The sequence below is a fragment of the Galeopterus variegatus genome, unplaced genomic scaffold (genome assembly GCF_000696425.1).
Source record: "Galeopterus variegatus unplaced genomic scaffold, G_variegatus-3.0.2 Scaffold439, whole genome shotgun sequence".
Taxonomy (NCBI): Eukaryota; Metazoa; Chordata; class Mammalia; order Dermoptera; family Cynocephalidae; genus Galeopterus; species Galeopterus variegatus.
This window is the reverse complement of record NW_007726550.1, coordinates 409,299-437,003: the sequence shown is the minus strand read 5'-3', so window position 1 is coordinate 437,003 and position 27,705 is coordinate 409,299. Positions and strand designations below refer to the sequence as shown.

General features: G+C 38.8%; 1 protein-coding gene across 2 annotated transcripts; it reads left to right on the top strand.

The window, feature by feature from the left end:
* The first annotated feature begins 115 nt into the window (after window positions 1-115).
* On the top strand, window positions 116-27,341 carry FBXW2 (F-box and WD repeat domain containing 2). Of its 2 annotated transcripts, XM_008568769.1 has the most exons (8): window positions 116-237; window positions 353-461; window positions 5,346-5,855; window positions 13,625-13,819; window positions 16,043-16,176; window positions 18,193-18,279; window positions 19,252-19,421; window positions 25,270-27,341. In XM_008568769.1, exons 3-8 carry the CDS (start codon window positions 5,366-5,368, stop codon window positions 25,556-25,558), a joined length of 1,365 nt encoding a protein of 454 aa, XP_008566991.1. In that variant the 5' UTR covers window positions 116-237; window positions 353-461; window positions 5,346-5,365; the 3' UTR covers window positions 25,559-27,341. The 2 variants fall into 2 exon arrangements, with proteins under 2 accessions (XP_008566991.1, XP_008566990.1); XM_008568768.1 differs by lacking the exon at window positions 116-237 and having other exon boundaries at window positions 284-461.
* Window positions 27,342-27,705: the final 364 nt, after the last annotated feature.

Here is a 27,705-nt window from a genome sequence, read left to right as displayed (position 1 = left end):
TCGTTGGTCGAGGTGCCAACGCCGCAAGGTCCAAGCGCCGTGAGAGCAAACCCACGCGTACTCCATCCTCCTGTGCGATCTCCCCAACTCTCCCGCCTCCTCTCCGGGCGAGGACCGGAAGTACAGCCGCTTCCGCCGGGCGCTGCTGGGCGGTCAGACGCGCGGAGATGACGCAAGCAACACCGGAAGCCGCTCCCCTGTGGGGCTGCGGACTCCGAGCAGCGGCCGTAGGTCCAGGTCTGTGGGCTAGGCGGACTAGGCGGGGTGGGGCGGGTCCGGGAGGGGGCTCTCTGGTGTCCGCGCCTCTGCTGACCCGCCGCGCCTCGGGCTTTTTGTCTTTTTCTCCCTGCAGGCGCCATGGCTGCGGAGCGGACCCGGCCGCTGCGAGGCTCTGGCGGCCTGAGCGCGCCTAGTCGGTGTGAACCCGGCGCGAGGTCCCGGGCCCCGGGGCGCTCGCTCAGGTCAGTGCCGCGTGAAACACGGCTTTGGGAGCGGGGGACTTGGCAACGACGAACGGGTTGAAGGGATCTGGAATTCCTTTTAGAGATAAGAAAATTGGGTCTCGGAGTTACTGTCTCCCAGTGCCTCAGTTTCCTTAGCTGCGAAATGAATTAGCAGTGATGTCCCAGGGCTGCCGTGAGTTTGAGAGATGATGGGTGGTTTATGAAGTACAAAGCGCGGTACTAATGTGAGGTACTGCGCCATAATTGTGGGTATGCCATGGATACAGGTGTATCTGTGGGGTGCTACTCGAAATAAAACAAAGATAACCATATTAGTACTAAATAGTTATGATAATTTGCATTGATTGTAGGCTTACAGTGTGTTATAGGTACTGTGCTTAAACGCTTTACGCGCATTATCCTGTTTAATCCTCACAAAAACCCTTGTAGGTAATGCTCTAGGTGGCTGCATTTTACAAGTGAGGAAACTGGGCTTGAGACAGGTGAAATGATTTGCCCAATGTCACTCAGCAGCAAGTGGAGTTGCAGAGCCCATATTTTATAAACATTATTTGTATTCTTTCAGAGCTTTTAAAAATCCATCTTAAAACTAAGGCTGTTTTTTAATAGTATATTCACATGGTTTTAAATTCACAAAGGTATACAATAAAAGGGGAATGCTTCACCCCTATCGCTCAGCTTTCCAGTTCTCTCTGGAGGCAACCAGTGATATCAGCCTCTTGAATACTCAAAATATATGTTATGTATGTATGTGTATAGATATATATATATATATATACATTTTTAAAGCTTCTGTACTCTTTTAACTGATTATCTTTGATAAGAAGAGAGAGGGAAGACGAAAAAAAATTTCACTCTTTACTAGTCCAGGTCCTGGTGGAGGAAGAGGGGGAAACAGTTCACTGTTTTATCCAGAATGTCCCATCTCTAATAAAACGTAGGAATGTAGGTTTGGTTTGGTTTTGGGAGGGTGGAAACTGGGCAGGATGTTGAGCCTGCTACTTCCTATGCAACTCTGGAAAAGCCATTCCACTTCTTGGACTGCGTGATTTCCTTATTCGTTAGTTAAGGGTAATAGTATGGATACCTTCCATGAAGTTGTGAAGATCAAATGAGGTAATGTTTATGAGTAGTACTTTAGTCTTTAAAACCAGTCTCAGTATGAGAGTTGCCTAAGGTAACAGGGAGTTAATGGCAGAACCAGAGACCATAACCCAGGCTCCCATCTTTCAATTTAGGAGTCTTTTCATCACACCACCCGTTTCCGCCGAGCTTTGTGATTGTTAATATTGAGGGCGGGAGGGCAAGTTTCATGTTTAGTCTGAGGTGGTGAAAAAGGGGCAAGACAGCAGGGAATGTGGGTAGGGTAGAGAGAAAAAGGTACGTAGTGAGAAATTATGACCTCAAGTTAATAACTGCCCTTAATTTAAAATTAAACCCCTAATAAATCTGAGCCTTTGAATTTTTCTTCCAGATATTTTTTTTTTTTGTCTTTTTCCGTGTCTGGCAACGGATCGCAACCCTCAGTGTCGCCCCCGTACGGGACCGGGACCGGGACCGGCAACGGGATTGCAACCCTCGGCGTTGCTCCCGCACCTCGCTCAGCCAGTGAGCGGGAACCGGTCTGTATGTGGGATCCGAACCCTCGGGCGGGAGCGCCGCCGCGCTTCCCAAGCAGCGCACTATCCAGTGTGCCACCGGGCCGGCCCATCTTCCAGATATTTTTAAGAGAAACTTTGTGACAAGATCATAGGGTTGAAATGGATGTTAGTGGTCATGTCTGTTCCAGCCTCAGCACCACAAAAAGCCTTCCTGCCAGATATTCATAGCAATAAAGCTGACAAAGAGTACCATTCGAGTTGCCCTAGAATAGGCACTGTGCTAGTAAGCATGTCCCTGCTTTATTTCTGATTCTCACAGTCATCAAGTTGGGTGATAGCTTCCATTTCACAGATGACAAAACTGAAGCTTAGAAACTATTTGAACATGCCTATGATCACATAGGAAGTGGCTGAGTCAGTAAAAGATTTAACTGACTTCCAAAGCATTTTCATTTATCCCATTCTGTCTCTGTATCCAACTGTCCTGGACTGTTCACAGTAATGGGAAGCTCACCACTCTGGCGGCAGCTATTCCATTGTTGGAAAGCTCTGATGATTTAAGCTCCTCATGTGAATTGAAATCCCGCTTCCTGAGGTTTTCCCCTGGGGACCTTGTGCTACTAGTACAAGATATTCCTAGAGGCTCTCTATGAGTTCAGTTTAGACCTATGACCTTAAAGTCCCCTCCAAGTCAGTTGATTCTTTCCGAAAAATAAAAATTGGTGTTTTAAATAGTGCATTTTGCAGAGTTAATGGGACCTACTTTGTTTAAAAAAAAATGTCTTTTTCATAACAATCAGAGGTGAAGAACTGGAAAAAGCCTCCTGTAAAGTGTTGAGCATCTTAAAGGACAATCTATAAGTGTTGTGGGAAAAAATTCTTATTCAGGCTTAAGAGAATATATAAATCTCAGAAATAGCCAGGCTTTCGAAAGATGCTCATTGGAGATCTTGTCCCATAATCTTCATATGTGTCATGAGCACATTAATTTGCCATGTTGTAGGATGTCTCTTAGATATTTGTGGATGGGTCCCTGTTAATGTTTTAATGGTATTTAAAATTTGCTTTGTGGCCATTTAAATAACAATTCAATTCGCATAAATATAAGCATTTCTATTGGTAGAGGTGTGTGGTAGTGCATGTGCGTTTGTGTTTGTACATGTGTAGGTGTGATGGAGGAAGCCCTCCATATTTTTAGTGTTAAAAATGATTCCAGGACAGGTGTTTTGGTGTATGTTTTTAATTGACCAATATTGATTAACTATATGTTGTAACATTGTGCAGATGCCCAAAGAAAAGGGTTGTTTTGTCTTGTTGTGAACGATTATATTTAAAAGTAGAGATTTTCCAGAAATGTTATAGATAGAGGGTTGTTAGGGTACAGAGGAAGGAAGGAGCTTATTACTTGTGATAAATAGATAAAGCTTTCAGTTAACTGATTTTTTTGGCATCCAAGTAAATCCTTAATTTAAATTAATAAATCTTCTTGAGCCCAAACACTTCGGCTTCAGGAGTATTATCTTGAAGTCCATTCACAGTTCCAGAAACCAAAACTGTCAGATAGGTGATGTGATTGAAAGGTTTGGCTGCTTCTACTAATAAATCACAGTGCTTTTTGTCTGAGAACCTTCTTGCCAAAATTTGTTGTAAACATGATTTTTATTCAACTTATATTAACAAAGTTGGATCATGAGATCTGACTTTTTGTGTAGGCCTGATCTAGATGACATGTCTGGAAGGAAATTTATTTTCCTTTTCCACATTAATTTGGACATAAGTTTTTAAAATTAGTGTGACAATCCTGTGGGAAACAGAGTAATCAGGTTAGAAGGAAAGGGGTTAGCTGGTTAGCTTGCTTGGTGGAGCCGGGTGCCGATAACACCAAGGTCAAGAGCTCGGATCCCTCTACCTGCTAGGTGCCAAAAAAATATATATATATATATATATATATAAAAGATTAGAAGGAAAGGGTTATTTTTTAATCCTAGAAATGTTTAAATATATGAAAATAAAGAGAATAATAGAACTCCTGTGTACTCACAACCCACCACTAACATTTGTCAACACATGGCCAATCTTAGGAAAAATGATTGTTACTGATTTGCTTTAATTTTTGCTCTCTTTTCATAGTTTAGTCCTCATTGTTAAGAGTGAGTTGACACTCGTTGATACTAATGCAGGATACTTAATACATGTTTTGTCCCAGTTAGTCTTGGAGCAATTTTTCATTCCCCTAAAGGGGAAAATGGTCTAATCAGATAGACACAATACCTCCAGATCTTATTACCAGGTGGTGGTTCTGGTTGTCACTGACTTCAAGAGAGAGACAGCTTGATGTACTGATCTTTAGAGTACTGGCCTCCAGTCTGTCCTGCTATTGAAATAGCTCTGTGACTGCAGGCAAATCACTTAACTTTCTCTGACCTGTAATTTGCCCATCTGCAGAGTGAAGATGATGATATCTGTTTTTTGGTATTTCGTGAGCATTAGGGTTATTAATTTGTCTTATTTGTGCAGGCATTTGGAACTGTCATGGCTTTCTGGGGCACATGGTTAAGAATTGTCACTAGCTTATATGAGGCTTATAAAAAACAAACTACATAAGACCAGATAAGCCTTGGGTAGTTCATGTTCTAACAGGCAGTGCCTCAGAGGAGGTGGAAGAACCAGAATATCTGAGGCACTCAACTTATTACGCCTGCTTATTTTTCTTCCTCAAACCTTTTCATCATTTGCAAAAGCAAGTAGTCCTGTGATTTTGGTGGCAGGTCAGGTTGTGCCTAGCATGATAACTAATGTCTCAGGTTATTGCTCTGGAGACTAGCTTTCTGATTGTCCCATCATGGTGCTGATTTTTGGGATTTTAGCGCCCAAATAGTGTATTAAGAATTCATTAATGCGCTAGTTTTATAATGGTTTTGATGGGGAGAATACAATGTTTCATAATGTATGAATACTTTGTAAATCTTTTACTGTGAAAGCTGCATGTAGCATGTGCTAGACTTCAGAAGGAAAAGGTCACACACACCAACCTAAGTTTCACTGACTTGTTTCAGAGATCATATTTGTTGAAGTATGTTTCCTCAAATGTATTTTCTTTTGTGTGCATGGAAAAATTTCAGATGAATATAGTGTATTAACTATAAAGTTGTAATGCAGTAACTAAGCTGAAAGTTGTAATGCCAAGTTTTTTACACTAATTTTTAATACTTCATTTATTAGCAGTCTTGCTTGAATGGTCTTTTGAACAGAACTAATACAATATTTTGATGTGCCACAGGTAAATTTTTCCATAACCTTATGGAGAGAAAGGACTTTGAGACATGGCTTGATAACATTTCTGTTACATTTCTTTCTCTGACGGACTTGCAGAAAAATGAAACTCTGGATCACCTGATTAGTCTGAGTGGGGCAGTCCAGCTCAGGCATCTCTCCAATAACCTAGAGACTCTCCTCAAGCGGGACTTCCTCAAACTCCTTCCCCTGGAGCTCAGTTTTTATTTGTTAAAATGGCTCGATCCTCAGACTTTACTCACATGCTGCCTCGTCTCTAAACAGTGGAATAAGGTGATAAGTGCCTGTACAGAGGTGTGGCAGACTGCATGTAAAAATTTGGGCTGGCAGATAGATGATTCTGTTCAGGACGCTTTGCACTGGAAGAAGGTTTATTTGAAGGCTATTTTGAGAATGAAGCAACTGGAGGACCATGAAGCCTTTGAGACCTCATCATTAATTGGACACAGTGCCAGAGTGTATGCACTTTACTACAAAGATGGACTTCTCTGTACAGGTAAGAGATGCTGGAACTGCTTTATTCTGTTTATTGCATTTCAGATGGTGTAATCTTTAAACAGACTACTCCTCCAGCCAGTGGTTTTTTTTAAACCACTATACTGCTTAAGCAATAGGTTTTGACAGGCAATGTAAATAATTCTTAGGCAGGGTTTAGGATGACTCCAAGCGGTTATCAGTGATCCCAATGCCTGTTCACATACATTGTATGTAATATGTGGGTACTTCCAAAAGTTCATGGAAAGATTCATATTATCTTTTAATTCTATTATTCCATGAACTTTTTTTTTTTTTTTTTTTGTCCTTTTATGAGACCGGCCGCACCACGCTCAGCCAGTGAGCGCTGTGAGTGCACCAGTCATCCCCATATAGGATCCGAACCCGCAGCGGGAGCGCTGCTGCGCTCCCAGTGCCGCACTCTCCCGAGTGCCCATGGGCTCGGCCCTATTCCATGAACTTTTTGAAGTACCCTCGTAAATAAGGACTTGATGTTCTTTTTTCATCCAAGATAATGTCTAGTAAACATTTGTGTATCTTCTAAACTATATAGTTTTTATTTCTAGTAAGTATTCCTTTGTGTAAATATAAACTATTCATTTGTGTAAATATATCAGTCATCATTATTTAGCCATTTCATATTAGTGCATATTCAGGTTGTTTCTATTTTTTTTGGATATCTTCGTTTGCATTACCCTTTTGTCCCTCAAGTAATTTATTTGGGGCAGGAGCCTAAAAGTACCCTTGCCAGTGCTAGAAGTATTAATGATTTTATAGCTTCTTTTAGTGTCCTTTTTAGATAGACTGAATTGATGCCATGCCAACAGCAGAGTCTTAAGTAACTTCTCTCTGAGTCTCATCAGATGCAATTTTATTATTTTTAGTATTTAAGAAACGTATGATTTCTCAAGATTGTTTTAAAATTACATTTCTTTATTCATTAAGGATGTACATTTTCCCATGTGCTGATATGTCCTCTGAAATGACAGCCACTTTGCCAGTTTTATAAAATAAACATTTGGTTTAAGGCATTTCATGTTTGGTTTGTCATCGTGAAGTTATTTTGTGATTACATTATTTTCCTGGTTTTATAACCCTGATTATTGGAACAGTATCATCAGTTCTTCTACACTTTGATGAACTTTCCCACTTGTGGTGATGGCTTTTCTGTGTCCTTTTTTGCCTCATGATCTATGGCAGGTATTTTTTAAAGGTTAAGATGCAGTATTGCCTTGGAGCGCTTTACTGCTTACTTAAATACTGGCAGTTGACTCATTGTTTTCACACCTCTAGCTTTTTTAAAATGCAAAAAAACCTCCATTACTTGGAGTCTAAGTCAATGGGAAATATTAACTGAATTCCCTAACTACCTGGAAAGTTAATATCTGCAATAGGTGGACTCAACCTTGCATTTTAAGATTATTCTTGAGGTGTGTCTATATGTTATGTTATTTTTATTCTGATTAAATTTATCAGGTTTGCATATTGGAAATTATTCTGTGCTCTTGAAAATGTGCTTGTTCAGGTTGTTTCTTTTTTTGAATATCTTCGTTAGTTTTAGTTTAATTTTAGTTTGAATATCTTAGTATTAGTTTAATTTTTCTAACAGAAGCATCCCTGGGACTGTTATTAGTCAGAGAGGTTTTTCTTAACAGAATTATACATGTGTTTGTGTCATCTTGTTACTTAACAGAGTGAATTTTCACCATGGTCAAATTGGGAAATCCTGAATTTGGCAATAAACTTACAGTGACTCTCAGATTAGCACCTTGAGCAAGGAATAAGACAGTTATTACCAAAGAGATTGATGGCTAATGCTAAAATTGACATGGCATAGATTGAGGTAGTAATCCTCCTGTTCTGCAATTTATTTCTGAAACGATAAGAAAGCCTATTGTACTTTGTGCTGTTCAAGAGATAACTATTTGTGAAATGCCTACCATTTGAAAGACAATGTAAGGGCATACATAGAAGAATTGGAGCAGTTTTTTTCTTAAAGAGGACATAAACACTGCGATCAGAAAAGTAACCTGACATAGATAGAAGTCTCCACATAGACTGTAGCAAATCAGAGAAGACTTGCTTTTCTAAAGAGTGTAGCTGCTGCTCCATTGTGTAGTGAATTATTGCCATGTGAGATTCAGGCTCTGAGTTGCCAGATCTGACTTTTCAAGACAAGCCTCAAATCTGGATTTTTGTGAAATATTCTGATTTGTTTGTTTGTTTTGGCAGCTGGCCAGTACGGGGATCCAAACCCTTGACCTTGGTGTTATAACACTGTGCTCTAACCAAGTGAGCTAACTGTCCAGCCCCCTCATTTTTTTTTTTTTTTAAGTATTGATTTTTTAGTATTATTCAAAGTTTTAAGATATTGTGGTTGGATCTTAAGCTATGAGCTGCTGTATTGCGACCTCTGGCTTATAGTTGAAGGGGCAAAACGAGAGACATAAAAAAGCTAAAATAAAATGATACAATTAGATTGTATGGGGAAAAATTATATAGCTTTTCAGAAGTAGTGATTTCTTCCATTTGGGAAAATAGAGCAGTGTTTATGTTGAGGCTTGAAGAATGGGTAGATTTTAGAGATGAGATACAGAGTAAGGCTTTCCAATAGGAAGCATTAGCAAAGGCATGGAAGGGGTTGAGCATGAAGAAAGAAAATGAGGACGATTTATTTTAGTTTGACTCTTATAGTATAAGTAAGGACTCTTAATGAGGGACTTTTAGAATATAATCTTAAGAAATAGGCTTGGGCTGTGCTGTGAAGAGCTTTGAATGCTGGGAACATGAGTTTGGACAGTTTCCTATAAAAAGTACGAAAGCCATGAAAGATTTCTGAGCAGAAAAAGGGCCAGGGTTAGGGCTTTTTGCTTCAGGTTAGACCATTATTTATTTCTGTCAGACCAAGTTCCTCTTTTTATAACATATTTTATAATATCACCCTATCTTGAATTCATAGAAATAACTTCTATACATACACATATTTTAAAAATCAATATAATGCCTAAACTCTGATCCAGAGGAGAAATAAGAGGACCATAATTTAAAATAATACACATTTAAATATGTAATGCTTGAGAATGGTTATGCTAGAAGATAGTAAAGTAAGCAAACATTTGTGCCTATATGTACTGTCATTGTGAACATGACAGGTATAAATGCACGTTGTATTTGTGTGATGGATACCATCAGTGATGCAGTCTTTGCAATTGGTGAAAAACTTCACAAAGTTCCCAGCAAAGCAAATTACATCTTTCCTCAATTTACTTGGTAGTGGCAATCATAGAAAGTTCAGTATGTGAGGCTATTTCAAAAAGTTCATGGAAAATAGAATTAAAAGATAAAATGAATCTTTCCATGAACTTTATGAAGTACTTTTTATAGTTAAATTGCAAATATGCTTTGTAAAACAGGTTCTAAGCTTAAATAACTAAAAGTAAGCTTTTCACTTATGAATATCTGGCAGAACTGTCAAGAATGTTATACAGAATGCAAAATATTTTTTTTTGTGCACTGTCCCAAATATTGCAGGGTATCTAGCATTCCCGGCCAACGCCCAGTACATGGTAGTAAGCTGTCCCACCCCCATCATTGTGACAACTGAAAGCACCCCTACAAATTTCTAAAATAGTCCTTTAGAAGATGATGCTATTGTTATGGAGAACTTCTGACAAAGACAAATTAGAGCTTCTGAACTAAAGTATTAGCCTTTTTAGTTTAGTGAGGATAAATAGGTCTAGAATTAGGATAGTAAGGGTAGAGATTTTAAAAAGGAGCAGTTGAGTAGAAGAGCAGACATTAGAGTATGACAGAATTTAGCAATGGATTGGATATGTGGCAAGGAGAAGAGAAATTTCAGAAATGGCTGAGGTTTTTAGCTTTGCATGCTTGGGAAGATAGTAGTACTAATAATAAACAAGAATAGAACATGAGGGAGTAAATTTGAGAGGGTAGATGGAGTTCAATTTGGGATGAAGTGAATTCAGTTGCTTATTGTATATGTAAGTAGAGATTTCCACAATATTTGGAAATGCAGGGTCAGAGTTTAGGAGAGTGCTCAGGGCTAGAGAGAAAGATTTAGGATTTGATTACATCATAGTTGTGGCTGGAACCATGAAATTTTAAAGGGAGATTTAGAGAGGAGAAAGAATAGAACCTAGGGTGGATCCTTGAATATTGTAGTTAGAGAAAGAAGAGAAGTGAAAGAAACAGAATGGTGATTAAGAGAGTTCAGGAGGAGAATGATAGCCTGTTTTAAAGAAGCACTGGTAAATATTTATTCAGTTGGTCAGCAGAGTCAAATGCCTCAGAGAGGTGGTTGAGAGCTGAGATATGATTCTACCAGTTAAATATTTAAACTTAACTTGATAAGATAGTTTACTCCATTTGGGTTACAGCTCATTTTTCTGCCTATTTTTGTAATATACCCATCCCTGACTTTTTTGTTTTATAGCAAAGTGATGTTTTCATCCTATTTTCTGAACGGAAAGGGATTTTTTTCCCTTTTTGAAATGTGAAAGACTCCACATTTATTTAGTCCTCTTTCACTTCTACGCTGCATCATTGGTGACCTCTTTGAAAACAAGTTGGGTTAGTCAGTGCAGCAAATGGGAGACCAGAGGGATTCTGAAATAAAGCAGAGAACAGTGGCTCCTAAAGGATTAGCAGTTAGGAGTACCACTGTAAAATGGAACTCAACTCAACCTGATTATTTCTTGGTATTTCTTCAGGTTGTAAAACTGAATGGCATGACGTTTTTCTCTAAAACTAGTTTAAGTTTGGATAATCTCACTTCCCCACCCCACCCCCAAATTGTGGTAAAACATACATAACATAAAGTTTACCATCTTAAAACCAATTTTAAGTGTACAGTTCAGCGCCTTTATGTTCACAGTGTTGTACTTAATGGCATTGAACTGTACCATCACCATCCATTTCCAGAACTTTTTGCATCTTCCCAAGATGAAACTACACCAGTTAAACACTAACTGCCCATTTCCTTTCTCCCTGGCCTGTGGCAACCACCATTCTAATTTCTATGAATTTGACCACTCTGGGAACCTCATATAAGTGGTATCATACAGTATTTGTTCTTTCGTTGACTAGCTTATCATAACATCTTCGAAGTTCCTCCATTTTGTAGCATATATCAGAATTTCATTCCTTTTTAAGGCTGAACAATATTCTGTTGTGTATACATATATACCACATTTTGTTTATCCACTCCCCTAGTTTTTAGCTAGCCTTCTTATGTCGTTTTGCCCCCTTTCAAATTCCATGATACAGCCATAGTAGGTCATATGTAAGCATCCTCCTGACTCAGTTCTCCAGCCCAAGCTTGCCACTATTTCCCAGTCAGACTGAACTGTTTTTATAATCAGTGTCAGGTTTTAGGCAATGCATTTTGACAAGCATTGTAAATAATTCCTAGGCAGTTTTTAGAATGGCTCCAAATAGTTCTTTATGAATTGGCCACAATGCCTATTTACATACTTTAATTTAATATGTAGAGATACTTAATAGGTACCTTAATAGGTCTTTAGCGGGGATTGGCAGTCTATGGACTGCAGGCCAGATCCAGCAGAATAGAGTAATTGCAATAGAGAATGTATGGCTAACAAAGCCTAAAATACGTATTTACTATCTGGTCTTCTACAGAAAAAGTTTTGCTGACCTCTGGTATATACTATCTCTCCCCCCACCACCTTTTTTTTGGGCCTGGTTAACTTGTTCATCCTTTAGATTTCAGCTAGTTAAAACTTGAAATTTTTTAAAGCCATGAAATCACTTCACACAATCCCATGCAAAAGCCTAGCTTAAAAACAAGAGGAATATAGTTGAGGAGCCAGTCATGCCAGCTCCTAAGGCATGTTTGCAGAACACCTACATTTCAAGGAGCACAGTTGTAAACTCAGGGGAGCTTCATCTGAAACATTTTCTCTTTTTATCCCCTCCTACTGCCCATCACTTACAGTACTGAATTATTGTTGCTTGTTTAGCCTTTTTTGTGTTCCCAGGTAGATTAAATGCCACGAGAGCCAGAGCCCTGCCTAACACAGAAGTTCTGTAAATATGTGTTGAATGAATGAATGAGACCCCAGTTGGACACTGGCAATAAATCAGAACCAAGCTCATATAGGACCAAAAATGATTTCTTTCCTCTTTTAGCTCTTTAGGAATTAAGTCACAAAATGCTTAATCTGAAGGACCTTAAAGACTCTAGAGTTGCGCTGTCTGGTATAGTAGCCACAAGATCCATATGGCTTTTGAGTATGTGAACTTGGCTAATTAGAATTGAGATGAGAAATGTGAAATACCAGATTTCAGTGATTTAGAATGTGAAAGAATGTAAAATATCTCATTAATACTTTTGTATATTGATTATGTTGTAATGATAATATTTGACATATTGAGTTTAAAATGTATTAAATTATTTTCACCCATTTCTTTTTACTTTTTTGACATAACTATCAGGACATTTTAAATTACATATGTGGTTTGCATTATAGGTCTGTTGAACAGCACTGTTTTAAACCATTGGTTCTCAAAATATTGCTGATGAGTTAGAATCACCTGACAAACTTTTATGATTATTGAATTCCACTGCAGATATTCTAAATTAGAATCTCTGAAAATAGGGCCCTGCTTGTGTGTTTTGATAAAGCTCCCCAGATAATTCTGATGTCTTTCATGCCCACTGAGAACTACCAATCAGGTCCTACTCCTCCTTTTATAGAGAGGGAGACTGAGTCCTAAATAACAAAGTGACAATAAATATAGTCTTTCTTTCAGCATGCTCTTATAGACTTTTCCCAGGTTAAAATTCATGCTCTCTTTCCTAGGTGATAGCTATTTTTCCATTGTCTGAAACAGTAAGTAGTTCTTGACTAAGAGTGGAATTGTGGCTGGTTTTAGTTAGTCACTTCAGCTTCTTGAAAACTGGTCATTTGGTGCTTTCCTAGGATGCTGTGTCCTTATGAAAGTGACCGTATTTAGTGTGTTCTCAATAATGTTTTTTTCTTTGTCATCTTATTAAAGGTAAGTTGTGAGATAGAGTTAATTATTAGGATTTTAAACTTAATTAAAGCAAAGTCCTGAATCGTCACTATGATTAGTATAACATTTTCATCAGAGTCAGAAATAAAACCTACTTTTTCCTACAGAATCTCAAGAGGCTTTACAAGCTCTTTGTTGAGTTGTTCTGAATATCTGGGGATAATTTTCTCCTGGTTTTCTTTGAGGTTTGTTCACGTATTTCAAGGTGGTTCAAGCAATTAACAGTTAGCTTTTGTATAAATTAGTCTGTAATCTAAGGCTTATCTTTGACTTGCTTTAGAGTGAAATAATGTTCCAGCAGCTTTACGATTCAACATTCTTTATTTGTTCAGGGCTGTTGGGTAATGGACAAGCATGCAAGTATAGACATGCAGTCATAGGTAATACCCATCCATTTCAAGCTCAAATCAGAGAATTCATGACAGCCAAAGATTTATGAAATTTTTCAACTGAAAGACCAAGGGATGTTTTAGTGTAATATCCTTCTGTAGCCTGGAAAGTTAAGGGAAAAGAACTAGACCAAAAGACTAGGCTTCTGTCCCAATACTTTTTACACTAATTTGATGACTCTGAGCAAGTTGTGTTCCTCAGCCATAATAAAGTAGGATGCTAGAGGAGGTGACCATTAAGGTTCTCCTTTAACAATGCCATGGTTTTGGGCTTGAGTTTCCTCCTTTAGTGTGTCTTATTAACCTCCCTGTTTTTATCTTGAAGGGTCAGATGACTTGTCTGCAAAGCTGTGGGATGTGAGCACAGGGCAGTGCATTTATGGCATCCAGACCCACACTTGTGCAGCGGTGAAGTTTGATGAGCAGAAGCTTGTGACAGGCTCCTTTGACAACACTGTGGCCTGCTGGGAATGGAGTTCCGGAGCCAGGACCCAGCACTTCCGGGGGCACACAGGGGCGGGTGGGTTGCCCTTTTTCAGGGGTTTTTATGATTACTTCATCTTCATCCTTTAAAGCCAGGAACCAAGAATGTGAAATTTTTTTATTTTTTATATTTTGTATTTTAACTTTTTTTCACTTTCTCTCAGTCCCTGCATTTATTTCCTTTTATTCCAATTATTCTTATTTGGAATGTTTTCCCCAATTATGCTTTCCCTTGGCCCATTTTAAAACTCTGCTATGTATTCTTATGCTGGGAGGTATAGTTCTTCCTCTCTCCTATTTCATTTATATCCTATTAAGACTGGCTGGTTAGGCCACTTCGTTAGAGCTGGTGCTGGTAACACCAGGGTCAAGGGTTCAGATCCCCATACCAGCTAGCTGCCAAAAAAAGAAAAAAGAAAGAAATCATCCTATTGACAAGTCGGTCCTCTTTGCTTTTATCAGATTCCATATTTCCAAATTGATTAAGTCCTACACTTGGAAATTCGGTCCACTTTATTCAGTTAGGGCTGAAAATCCTTTGGAATGATAGTGGCTCCAAGATTGTATAGTCTGCACAGATTACATCCAATTGGAGCGTGGCTGACAGTTTATTAAAACAAGCAACCGTGTAGAGATAAGATGAAACAGATATCTGAATGTTTCCTAATAAATGTACGGTAACCTTATTTGGCAGAAAACTACCATTTGGATATATGAGGTATTCAAAAAGTTTGTGGAAAAATAGAATTAAAAGATAATACAAATATTTCCATGAACTTTTTGAAGTTCCTTCACAGCCTTGAGACTTGAGGTTCTTCCTCTGTTGTATTTTATTTTGGAACTTTGTGTAGAAATCACATTGAGCTGTTTCCCAGCCTCTTGTGCACCAGCTCCCTTCTTTCTCTCCCCCATTTACCCACTGCTTTAGCCTCTGAGAGTCACAGTCTATGCATTTAAGCTTCACATTTATGAGCAGCCTAAATAGTTTTGGGCCTCTGCTGTAGGTTTCCCAATAACCTGTATTACTGTCAAACCATTCCTCTTACAAGTAAGTATGATGATCTTACTACCCCAGCAGACTGTAAGCTCCTTAAGGACAGTGATCTTGCCTGTCTTATTCACCCTTATGTCTTGAGTTCTTTGCACTGTACCTGGTGCTCCATCAGTCTTTGAAGTAAACCTAGCTGTTTTGTTGCTAAAAACAGATTTTTCCCCCCATTTTGTTTGTCCTATACATTCTTCTTCAGTCTTTCCTGCCTGCTACCACTTGATTTAGAAATTAATATTTGAAGTTATGTGATTTAGTATGGAACTTACATATTAAGCTCTGTGTAACGTTCCACAGTGTTAAGATGTACTATGATTCCAGGTGATTTTATTCCTGATCAACTTTGAGAGACCTGCTCTAAAAAATTTTCTACTTGCTATTCCCTGGACATTGCTGTAGCTTTTCTTAACTTCATGCCTTTGCTATTTCCTCTACCTGCGATATACTTTTTCTTTTCTTGATTAACTCTACTCATCCTTCAGGGCCCATCTCCAAAATCGCCTCTTCCCTGAAGTCTTGCCCGATACCCCTGGGCAGAGTTAGTCATTCTCCTTGGTGTTTCCCTAGCAAGAGGTAAACATTTACTTTTTCTGGACTTTTCCCTCCACCCCCTACTTAGACTGAGTTCCTTAAAGGAAGGACCAATGTCTTCATCTCTGGATCCTCAGTGTTCCTCTTAGGGCTTCTCAGACACTTAAAAACAAATACTTGAGTCCTCACTATACTGCAGGCACTGTTTTAGGTGCTGGGGATACATCTGTGTTTTGAGTGAATGGCTTAGTCTGATCTTTGAGATCCTTGTTTTTGTTTTGTTTTCTCTTTACATTGGCTTTTCTTGAGTCAGGTACTGTATTGCAGCTTACACTCTTTATATTTTTGTCTTAACTATTAATGCAAATCTAAGTAGGACCATGTATATTCTGTTTTCCTGCATAATGAAGTTTTGTGTAATATCATGTAGACAGTCCTAAGAAGGAACACCATTACCTCCAACACTAGTTTTTGGTTTTGCCTTCACTCTGAAGCTAGCACAGATAGGAAATTGTATTGTTCCTGGGACTTTTCAACCTTAGAATAATACGCTATAATAATTACATATACATAATTATATATATATAATTGGCACTAGGAAAAATAAATGTTATTGAATTCTGTTATAAAAGACTCACTGACAGAGGCATGTTTTAACTTTGTATATGTTATATACACTAGTGTTTAGCGTGGACTACAATGATGAACTGGATATTTTGGTGAGTGGCTCTGCAGACTTCACTGTGAAAGTATGGGCTTTATCTGCTGGGACATGCCTGAACACACTCACCGGGCATACAGAATGGGTCACCAAGGTAGGAAGACCTAGAAGAAATCTTCTTGATGTCAGGCTTTTTGGGGGAGGGAAAGTGGAGGGTGGTAGACTTTGCCTTATAAGTGGCAGGCGAGTCATAAAATAGAATAGATTTAGCCACAAAGAGTGATGGTGTGCAACAGTGACCAGCATGTAGTCGGCACTCAGTAAATAGTTTATCAAATGAATGACTTATGGACATAGAAAGATGGCAGGATGGCCCACAATATATTAGGTGGGTACAGGGGACAAATGAAACAGGCTACATACAGCCTGTTTCTTACAGCCTTGTAACACCAAGGTTAAGGGTTTGGTTCCCTGTGCCAGCCAGCTGCCAAAAAACACAGGTTACATACAAAAAAGTATGTAGAGTGTGGTACCAGTTTCTAAATGTGTTTATGCACCAAAATTTTGAAGGTGATTTCTGGATTGGTGGGATTGTAGGAAGGCTTTCTTCCCTTTAGAAGGAACTTGTTTCTTTTTTAATCAGAAAAGCAATTTTCATTTTTGAAAAATAATGCTTGCAAAAAGTGGGGCAAAGAAAAACATACAGGATCTTTAACAGTATACTGTGATGTTTTCTAGTTATCAGAACAGGATTGTTGTGAGGGTCAAATGCAATATTAATGATGGATATGCCAAGGAGAAGCACTTTCCTTGTGCTGTTCCATGAAGGGCTAAGGATACAGGAGTGAGCAAAATAGAACCAGTCTTTACCTTTATGGATGTTAGTCTAGTAGGAGAAATAGTTTTTAAACAGCAATTTCACAAATAAATATATAATTACAAATTGTGTTCTGTAAAGGAAAAGTACAGTGTTCTGTGAGAAGATCTAGGAAAGTATCAAATTAATTCAGAGAAAGCTTTTTGAGAAGGGGTGAAACATGAAGAATGAAAAGGAGATAGCTGTGAAAAGACTAGCAGAAAGAGTGTTTCAGAGGGTGCCTCATATGCACAGGCCCAGGGGTGGGAAAGAACTTGGAACATTTGATGACCTGGAAGAAGGCCAGTGGAACTATGCTGTAGTTGTGCAAGATGGGTGGGGAGGTGGCCATCATGTATGATTTATGAGGCCATAGTGAAGGTGGTGGATATCATCATAAGTGTATTGCAAAGCAGTTGACAAGTTCTGAGCCAAGGGTCTGGTGTGATTTATGCTTTAAAGAAATAACTTCTGAGTAAAGAATGGATCAGAGTGGGCACAGGTAGATACTGGGTAGCCAATTAGGCTTTTGCAGTACTCTAAGCAAAAGATGCCCATGACTTGGACTGGGGTGGCAGTAAAGAAAGAGAAGGGCACACTCATAAAGGGTATGTCTTTGAAGTAAAGCCACCTGAACTTGCTGATTCATGGGAACAAAGAAAAAGAATCAGAGATGACTGGTGGGTTTTAGATTGGGTGGGTGATTATGTCTTATGCAAAGTGAGCATGTGGCAGATTCTGGTCCTTAAGTCCAGTGCTTTTCCTTCATACTGTACACAATTATGCAAGCAGATTATTTGCATCTGCTTCAGTGGCTGGACTTTTTCTTTTCCTGTTTCTATTAAGTCACGATTTATAATTTTGTTTGTTTATTTGTTTTTGACGGGAAAGGGATTGCAACCCTCAGCACGGTGTGGTCTGCACCACGCTCAGCCAGTGAGCGCACCAGCCATCCCTATATAGGATCTGAACCCGCGGCCTGGGCGCTACCAGCGCCACACTCTCCTGAGTGAACCGCGGGGCTGGCCCACAATTTATAATTTTTAAAATCAGTTCTAATGTTTGCATCCAGACTAAAGCTAACATTAAATGCTGCCAACATTAAACACTTTTCAATACTGCTAATAACAGAATTTGATTGTAGTAAAAATCTTAGTAGAGGTTAACTTGGTAATAGAGTTATAAGCTTAGCTATTCTAGTATACCAGGTAATTCCAAGTTCATTTTCATATTTTAATTTTAAAAATACAATAAAATCAGTATAGGAACAATATTAAAAGGATCCTTCTATAACATGGATGCTTATATTTGCAGGTGGTTTTGCAGAAGTGCAAAGTCAAGTCTCTCTTGCATAGTCCTGGAGACTATATCCTCTTAAGTGCAGACAAGTATGAGATCAAGGTGAGTTTTTTTCCCTCCCGTCAATTTGCCTCATAAAAGAAAAACTGGCAACTATAAGAAAATTAAAGCAGTGTGGCAAAGGGAGAATATTCCAAGGTTGGGGGTGGGGGTGGTGTGGAATGTTTTGGTCAAGCCATCTTAAACCCATTGGAAGAGGAGATGATTCACTAGTTCTGTGTTGTACGCAATTTTTTTTCCCCTCTTTTTTTCTTCCTCTTTTTTTTCATTGTGGTAAAACATCCTCACATAAGAATTCCTTGTTTTAAGCATTTTTAAACATATATTTCTGTAGAATTAATTTCTATGCAGTTTTTTAACTGATTTGTAAATGAAAAATAAATCCACAGAAGTTTATTTTCAACTCATTCTTACTATTTTCGTAAAAATATCTCCTACTTTCCTCAATTCTTAGATTTAAACCATGAAAGCATAAATATTTATTTGTTATAATGATTTGCAAAAAGTTTAAAAAACACTCATATACTTTCTTTATTTTATTTATTTATTTTTTGTTTGTTTTTGTCCTTTTTTGAGAACGGCTGCACCGCGCTCAGCCAGTGAGCGCACCAGCCATCCCTATATAGGATCCGAACCCGCGGCGGGAGTGCTGCTGTGCTCCCAGTGCCGCACTCTTCCGAGTGCGCCATGGGCTCGGCCCCTTATATACTTTCTTATTGCATCTTTTACACTGTCTCGTGTGGTAGACATTATCTTCGTTATGGTAACAAGATCAGGTTAAGTAGATTATACAGGAAAATTGAGATATGAATGCATAACAAGATTATACAGAAGAATTGGGATTTGAACCCATAACTGTTGACTTTAAAACCTGTAATCTTTCCAGTATACTTTACTTTGTGTCTGACTTCAGCAAATGTAAGCCACATTGTTTAAGGACAAGCTTTTCTGTGGTAATGTGATCTGTTATCTTTCCTAGTTTTCTTATTTATTTATTTATTTATTTTTTTGTAGATCTGGCCAATTGGGAGAGAAATCAACTGTAAGTGCTTAAAGACATTGTCTGTCTCTGAGGATAGAAGTATCTGCTTGCAGCCAAGACTTCATTTTGATGGCAAATACATTGTCTGTAGTTCAGCACTGGGTCTCTACCAGTGGGACTTTGCCAGTTATGATATTATCAGGTAATGTTTTCTTGGACCTCATGCCTTACCTTTGAAAGTCTGCTGTAGATCATTAGTAAAGATAAGACTAAATATTTGAATGTACCAGTTGATAGCTTGCTTTTAGGAAATCAGTTGTAAACAGGGTTATATATACTGAATATCTTACATAGGAAAAGTGTCTTAGAGACAGTAGGCAAATGACAAAGAGTTATGCTGGAACCTAAAGATCTAGGTTCTAATCCCTCCCGACTCTGAGTCATGAGCCATTTCCCCTTTTAGGAGTTAACATGCTTTTTTGGAAAATGAGGGGTTTAGATGAAAAGATCTTTCAGATATCTTCCAATTCTAATATTTCAAGTTCTACTTCATTGTCAGTTGAAATTCTGCTTTGTGGGCCGGCCCGGTGGTGCACTGCTACAGTGCGCCACTTGGGAGCGTGGCGGCGCTCCCGCTGAGGGTTCGGATCCCACATACAGACCGGTTCCCGCTCACTGGCTGAGCGAGGGGCGGGCGCAGCACCGAGGGTTGCGATCCTGTTTCCAGTCCCGGTCTGGTGCGGGCGCGACACTGAGGGTTGCGGTCCGTTGCTGGACACGAAAAAAAAACGAAATTCTGCTTTGTTATACAAGCCTGGTCAACTTCAGAGGGGTCTAGGGATCAAGTGGCTTTCTACTGACTAGTGGAATGACAGAAGTACTTAAAGAAAAATGCAACTTGCAGGGTTTCCCTCCAAAGAAATGAATAAGAAGAGGTCCATGGACAAATGATTTTGTGATTCACTGCATACCATAGACTCCTTGGAAATTGGCAATATATGTTAGCATGTTCGAGGCTGATGGAAGGCAGTGCCATGTGCTGGTTAAGAGAACTTACTTTGAGGATAGACAAACCTTGGTTTAAGACCTGGTGCCATCTCTTATGGGCTGTGTGATTTTGTGTGTTTCTTAACCCCACTGTGCCTCAATTACCTCACCTATAAAGTGAGTATTAAATGTAATGCCTGTGCTTAGGACTTAGTGTAGGATCTGGCACATCTTTATTACTAATAACTCTGAGAAGCTTTACTTAAAAAAACCTGTTTGAATTTGTTTAACCTATTGTACTTCACACCTATTGTGTATACACCTATTAACAACTCACACAGTTAGTGTCCCACAGCATTGTTCGGGAAATGCTGAATTGGAGATTTACAGAAAATAAAACATTCTCTTCATTGTTTTTATACATGACTGACTGAAGTCAACTTGTATGGGATCTGATCATACCAGCCAGCATGACTTTGGTGGGCCCTATCTCTCTGGTCACAAAGTTATAACCCCATTTGTGTCTTCCTGGAGTCAGACCAACATTTCTAACCACTTAGGTTTCAAACCTGTCAGAATCATTTCTAGAAATGATTGATGACTCTGTTTTTAGAAAAAAGACTGAAACAGATTCTAGAAAACTAAGAATAGTTAGTCTAAGTTCTTCATTTTATAGATGGGGAGACAAACAGAGAGAATAGGGGCCTTGCACGGCATTTCACATTGCACCCTAGTTCAGCTTCATCCGTCCATGGCTAGATTATCTAGTAAGCATATACTTACCATAAGCATATACTTAAGCAAATACTTACTGTAAACATAGATATACTTAAGCAAATACTTATCAGGGAGCCTGGGGCACCAAAAAGTGAGAAAATAAACTTTTGAAACAACTTGATATTTTGCAAGGAAAAAAACCCAAGCAGTCACCATGGGAAAATTACATCTTTTACAGTTTAATACTGCTTTTATTTTGAATTAAAATTTTTTGGGGGGGGGCAGAGTTAAGGTGAAATAGAAGTATCATCATTGTCTTATGTTTAGAGTCTCTAAAGGTTTTAATTTGATCCTGCGTCTACCTTTCTCATATATGCTTTCTACTCAGAATGGCATGCAGAGAGTGTAGAGTCCCAGATGAGTTCTGTTAGTTTTTAGTGTGTGGGTACATTAGCTTTAAGTAAAAAACCTGCAAGATTATTTGCTGGTACAATTGCTAGGTCCAGATTTTTCTTTGAAAAGGAACTATTTTATCTCTGCTTTTTTCTGCTTCAAACACAAACCAACCTCTTTTGAAACTTTAGTACAAATACTGTGGCCTCAGTTGTTAGGACCAGGTAGGGCTACTTAAGCTTTGACGCTAATTGAAAAGAAGCAATGACAGCGTGTTGCTCAGTAAGTCTGAGATACGATGCAGTCTCTTGAGCTAGGTTATCTCGGTACAGCATGCAAGGTTACTTAGGCTCAGGGGTCCAGACTGCACAGTAGGATGTCTGTTTACATTTCTGAAGTGACCAAAGTAAAAGGGGCTGCAGGTTTGTTAAGACCTGTGTTCCATTCTGCAACCTATTTGTGTTTCAGTCTTTGGAATCAGCTCATCTTCACTGGTCTTAAGCCCTGTCCCCATAGCCCCTTAGTTTTCTGCATTTCCAGTTATATCCTGCTTTACATTGATGATGTGGGGCTTACTAGACTTCCTAGCTGTTTTTCTCAGCTTCCTTTTGATCTCTTTTGCAGAAATTTGTGTTTGCCTATGTTCATTGCACCACTGCTTTATTAGTAGGAATTCATTGAGCACCTACCTATGTAACAGGCATTATGATGTACACTGGGAAGTGACAGAAGTATTTAACCAAACTCATGGAGAGAAATTACTGAATAGCAGGACGGAAGACTGACCATGAAACAGCTACAGGTTGAGCATCCCTAATCTGAAAATCCAAAATGCTTCAAAATTAGAAACTTTTTGAGCACCGGCATAATACTTAAAGGAAATGCTCATTGGAGCATTTTTTATTTTGGATTTTCAGATTAGGGATGTTCAACTATTACATATTCTGCAAATATTCCAAAATCCGAAATCTGAAATACTTCTGGTCCCAAGCATTTTGGATAAGAGGTACTCCATCTGTAATTACATACAAATTTTTTAATGGTTGGAATAAGAGGAATATAGTATAGGGTACTTTGAGACCCTACTTAGTTTTTAGAATAAAGAAGGCTTCCTTGAGTAAGAGATATTTGGGCTGGGCCCTAATGGGTGAGTATATATGCCTTAACTACATGCCAAGGATGGGTGTGCAGTGAGGAGTGTTGTAGACTGAGAGACTGGTCTGTTTGAAGGCTCTGAAGTTGAAGTACCCCAAAGATGGGAGAGCAGTAGGAAGCCATCAGAGGATTTAAAAGTTTAAACAAGGTGGTAACAATCAGATTTTGGTGTGAGGTTGATTGATTGAAAGGGGCTAAGAGTAGATGTGGGGAGACCAGTAGAAAGTTGTTGGCAGTAGTGCAGGCAAGAAAGATGGTGTCTTGGACCAGAGTTGTGGTAATGGAGACAGTAGTGAATATATTAGAGAAAATTTTAGAAGATAAAACCAATAGAGTATGGTGATTGAATTTGTGATTTGAGTAAGTAGGAGAATTGGATAGTTGCCATGTTTCTTAGCTAAAGCAACTGGCTGAATGAGCTAGTAAGGAAATAGAGAAGTAGGTTTGGCAAATTCAGTTTTGGTCGAGTGTGAGGCACTTTGTCTTGCTCACTACTCAGTTAATGGCTAGCACACTTTAGGTTCACAATAAATATTTGTTGAGTGAATGACATGAATCATCCAAGTGGAAAATGATGGATGAGTTATTGATTATAATTCATCGAGCACACTGATGGGAACCTCTATTTCCCCTTTACTTGAAGTTAATCCCAACTTACTGCTTTCCTTAGGATCAGGCTCCATCTTATAGACACGTTTATAAAAGGCATCTATCATAGGGAGTGTTCAATGATTGATTTTGGATGAAAGCTATTCTCAAACATATACATTAAATGGTTACCTCTTTAGGAGTTCCTTCCATTTTCAGTCTAGGAAGGTGAGCTTATTCTCTGATCTGCTTTTCAAGCACCCATACTTGTTAACTGTTTTTTAGTTTCATAGAAGTGATGCCCCTATTGATATTCTTAGTATCACAGAATTGTTTTTCAGAGATTATCAATTATAAGAGAAACACATGGCTATAATAGAGAATTTGTAAAATTTAGAGAGGCCTTTAGTATTCTTTCAATCTGGAATGCTCCATTTCTTCTTCAGGAAAGAGAAAGAATACTCTTCCAGGTCCAGCTGATAAAAGGTAGATTGATTTGCTCATTCCTTGACACTCCCATTATATATATTACAGTGTTTGTGCTGAGCATGTTCTCACATTCTCGGACAGTATTTGGTGTACTGTTCCTATTCTAAGGGGCAAAAACTGTCTTACTCATCTCTTCTGGGGCCCAACCAGCACTGAGCACATGTGACACTCAGAAAACACTTGTTCAGTTGAAATCCATTCATTGTGCTCTTATCCATTCTTTCAGGAAAGAGTTGTACACCTCAACCAAATATGCTCATTACCTTCCCACAGGAAGCAGTTGATGTAGAGAAGAGCATGGGTTCTGGAGTCAGACAGATCTGGGCTCCAATGCTAGATCTGAATCATATTAACTGTGTTACCACAGCAGGGCATTTTATTCTTAGCCTCAGTTTATTCACTAGTATAATGGAGATCATACCTCTACCTCACTGTATTGAGGATTGAGATGCTGGGCATATGGTAAATACCTGATAAAAACTAAATGTCCCTTTTCTTCTTAATATCAGACCGAAATCTGCTTCTTTGTAACTCTTACCCTTTGATTCTAATTTTGTCTTATAGAGCTTATAATGTCTGGCCTCTCTCTTATACATCCTTCACTATTTAGAAGTAATGATCATGTACGGTTTCTCTGCCCTTACCATTTCTTTTCCTCCTGCTCTCATCTAATATCCTTCAGCTGTTCTTTACTTGTCCTGCTTATCACATCCTCCCCATTCTAATTGACCTCTTGGACATACATTGGATTGGTAGTGTCCGTGTTAAAACATAGGTTAAACTTACCCCTCTCACAGGAGCCCAACCATATTGTCGTAGAGCAGTATTTGTATACCCCTTGTCTCTTAGCTCTTCCTAATGCATCCAGGGAAGACATCAACTTTTCTTGTCGAGTTGTTGCTTTGCTAAGGTTGCATATAACAGAAACTAAGGGGTTTTTTTTGTTTTTGTTTTTTTTCATTTGTGCTGCTGTTTAGGTTTCTTCCATTTCGTGCCTGTCATTCTGTCATTGATGTTTTAGAAACTGCCAACCTGAGAAGGTTGGGGCTTTCCTCCCAACTCTCCCAGTTTTCTCTAATAACTTCTTATGAATCTATTATTAATAAATATTTCTAAATTATTTTGGAAACTTTTAATATCTTCAGCTCTAATGTTTTTAGAGAGAGAAACCCATTTGTTTGCCACCTGCCAAGTAGAGTAGCACTTTAGTCACTTGCCTTTCAGATTTGTTTTGGGCTTTCAGATGTTCCAGTATTCTAGGATTTAATGAATAAGTCTTCTTACCTAGTGGTAGAAGAGTTGACTCTTGCATTCTACTTCTAACTGGTAATTGACAAGTTGTGAATTCTTAGCCAAAGTATTTACCCTGCCTGGGCTTCAGTTTTCACATCTTAAAAATAGGAATGTTAAAGTTAGATAATCTATAAGATCCTTTTCAGCCTGGATGGGTGTTTTGTGCTCTTATAAACTTTCATCAAATACCACCTTTCCCTTACATGCTGATATTATTGGACTGAAGGGTTTTCTCCACTCCGCCTTTGTTAAATAAGTGGGCTGTTTTTTGTCATCATATTTTCCTTTTTATTAAATTAAATACTTTCATTTAATTCTAAGTTCGCTTGAATTTATATTGCTTTTAAATGTCTCCAGAAAAGATTACAGTAGTAAAAACAGAAGCAAAGTTGCCTTCTGGTTCATGGTCCTAACTCTCATCCTTATAGGGTCATCAAGACTCCTGAAATAGCAAACTTGGCCTTGCTTGGCTTTGGAGATATCTTTGCCCTGCTGTTTGACAACCGTTACCTGTACATCATGGACTTGCGGACAGAGAGCCTGATTAGCCGCTGGCCTCTGCCAGAGTACAGGAAATCAAAGAGAGGCTCAAGCTTCCTGGCAGGCGAAGCATCCTGGCTGAATGGATTGGATGGGCACAATGACACAGGCTTGGTCTTTGCCACCAGCATGCCTGACCACAGTATTCACCTGGTGTTGTGGAAGGAGCACGGCTGATGCCACAAGCCACCACCGCTGATTGACTTTGGGTGCCAGGGCTGCAGGTTTTGGGTGCAACCTCTATGGCAGCCAACTGCATGAACCAAAGTTCTCACCTAATGGTATCATCACGCAGTGAACAATCATTTATCTATGTTTGCCAGGGGGCCAGGGCTCGGGGCGGGGGAGGGCTTGTTTTCTTGGCATACAGTGCAGCATGCTAATGGGGTACACCATTGACTTCATTTGTACTTAGTTATGTTGGTCAGTATAAGAGGATGCATTTTGGGTTCATCTTTCTTGAATGGAATATTGGTTTTAAGTAAAGAAAGTTAAATGATTCATTAATCTGCTAATTGGTTGCCTATAAAATTACATTCAGTCTGTTATTAAAGCTTTTTACCATAGCCTTTTTTTTCTTTTGCAATTGAAGCAAAGGTGCTATGATGTTGTTATAGCAACTTCTCTCACATGGGGCTTAGCTTTTATAAGAGCCAGTGTTACAAAGACCATCAAGTCCTGTGACATTCATACATTTTCCACTAGATACCAGTTCTAAAGAGTTTGTCTTCCAGTGCAAATGTAATTCTGTAAGTTATTTGCAACTTATTCTAAATCCTAGTTCTTGGCAGAGTCAGAGTTGACCATGTTTAAGATGTGATAGAGTTCTGTAGTTTTTGTTTTCATGTGGAGGGAGCTGGTCCCCCACAGCCTAGGTGACTACACAGAGGTGTCATGGTATAGGAGAAAGAGCACTGAGCTGGAAGATTGAAGACCGGATCTGTTACCTGGAACCTTGCAACCCCTCTGTGCCCCAGTTTCCTTGTCTTTACAGCCAGGTGTTAAGCTAAGTGATTTTAGGAGTCCTTCAGCATTTACTGAAGTGTGCAAAAGCTGATACTGCAGTTTTGTATGATCCCCAATTCTTTGTTTCTTTCAGGTTGCAGATAATATTTAAGTGAAATCGCTGATATGGAGTTGTTATCTATAAGGAAATCAATTATATAAAAAGGATTAATAAGAAGGAATGTAGAAAATATAACTGATTCCACTTAGAAATTTTAAGTAATTGGTGGAAGAAATGCTGATAGGATGCATGGTTATATAGGGAGGCAGTGTGCTGTATTAGAAAGAAAGATACCTGAACCTGACTTAACTTCCTCTGTTGTCTCTAACTTGATCTGTGGCCTAGGCAGGTTAACTTTCCCTCCCTAGACCCTCATTTTTTTCATCATTAAAGTGAAGGGATTGTCCTAGATTAGGGTACATAAAATTAAATGCCTAAGGGAGCCATGCAGTTAACATAAATGAGTAATTGTGCTGGGTAGGATAGTGCTGAACTCTGGAAAGTTTATCTAACAGGGCAGTTACTCAGCTGTTTTATCATTAGCAGAAACAAGCCTAATGTTGACAGGTCTGATTTTTTCGGGAGGAGCTAGAAATCCAGATTTTTATTCGAAATCCCCTGAGTTTTAAAATGTTGACAACTGATCGAAGATAATTTAAAATAAGGTAGGCCAAACAAACAGTGTCTACAGGCTGCCAGTTAATGTCCTCCACCCTCTCACTCTAAAGCAATTCTGTCGTTCACCAGTGGAAATGTTTTAGCATACTTCTTACAAACGTTAAGGAGAAAGTGGAGGGAGCACACAATAGAAAAAAAATTTCATGTACTCTTAAATTGTTTCCTGTTGTTTTACAAGAGTTGAGAAGTGCGGGTATATTTAATTCACAGACCATCAGGAAAGTAGTTTGAAGATGAACATAAGAATTGGAACCTCAATAAAGCCTCTCCTGGAAATATGAGTTATTCCTTCTTGTTGGCTCTAATATAAAGCATATCCATTTTATATATGGGAAAAAGGGTAGCCGGCAGAACTAATGATGCCAACTCTATAGTGGGGACCCAGGTCTCCTAGAGTTCACATTAGCACAGAGCCTGACTGTAGACCTCTGTATGCTGTGAAATTAGAAGAGAATCAATGGTTGGTTTCAGGACAGGTTTAGTTAATAATATCTATGTTGAAACTCCAAGGGTATTGGGTGAAAGAACAGTATCTTTCCAAATCTGGGTTTAATCCACCTCACATTGAGGTCTGCGCATGAGCTCTGCTTAGTCTTCCTAGAAATGGCACCAGAACTGTAGCTGGAATCTTTTGCAAAAG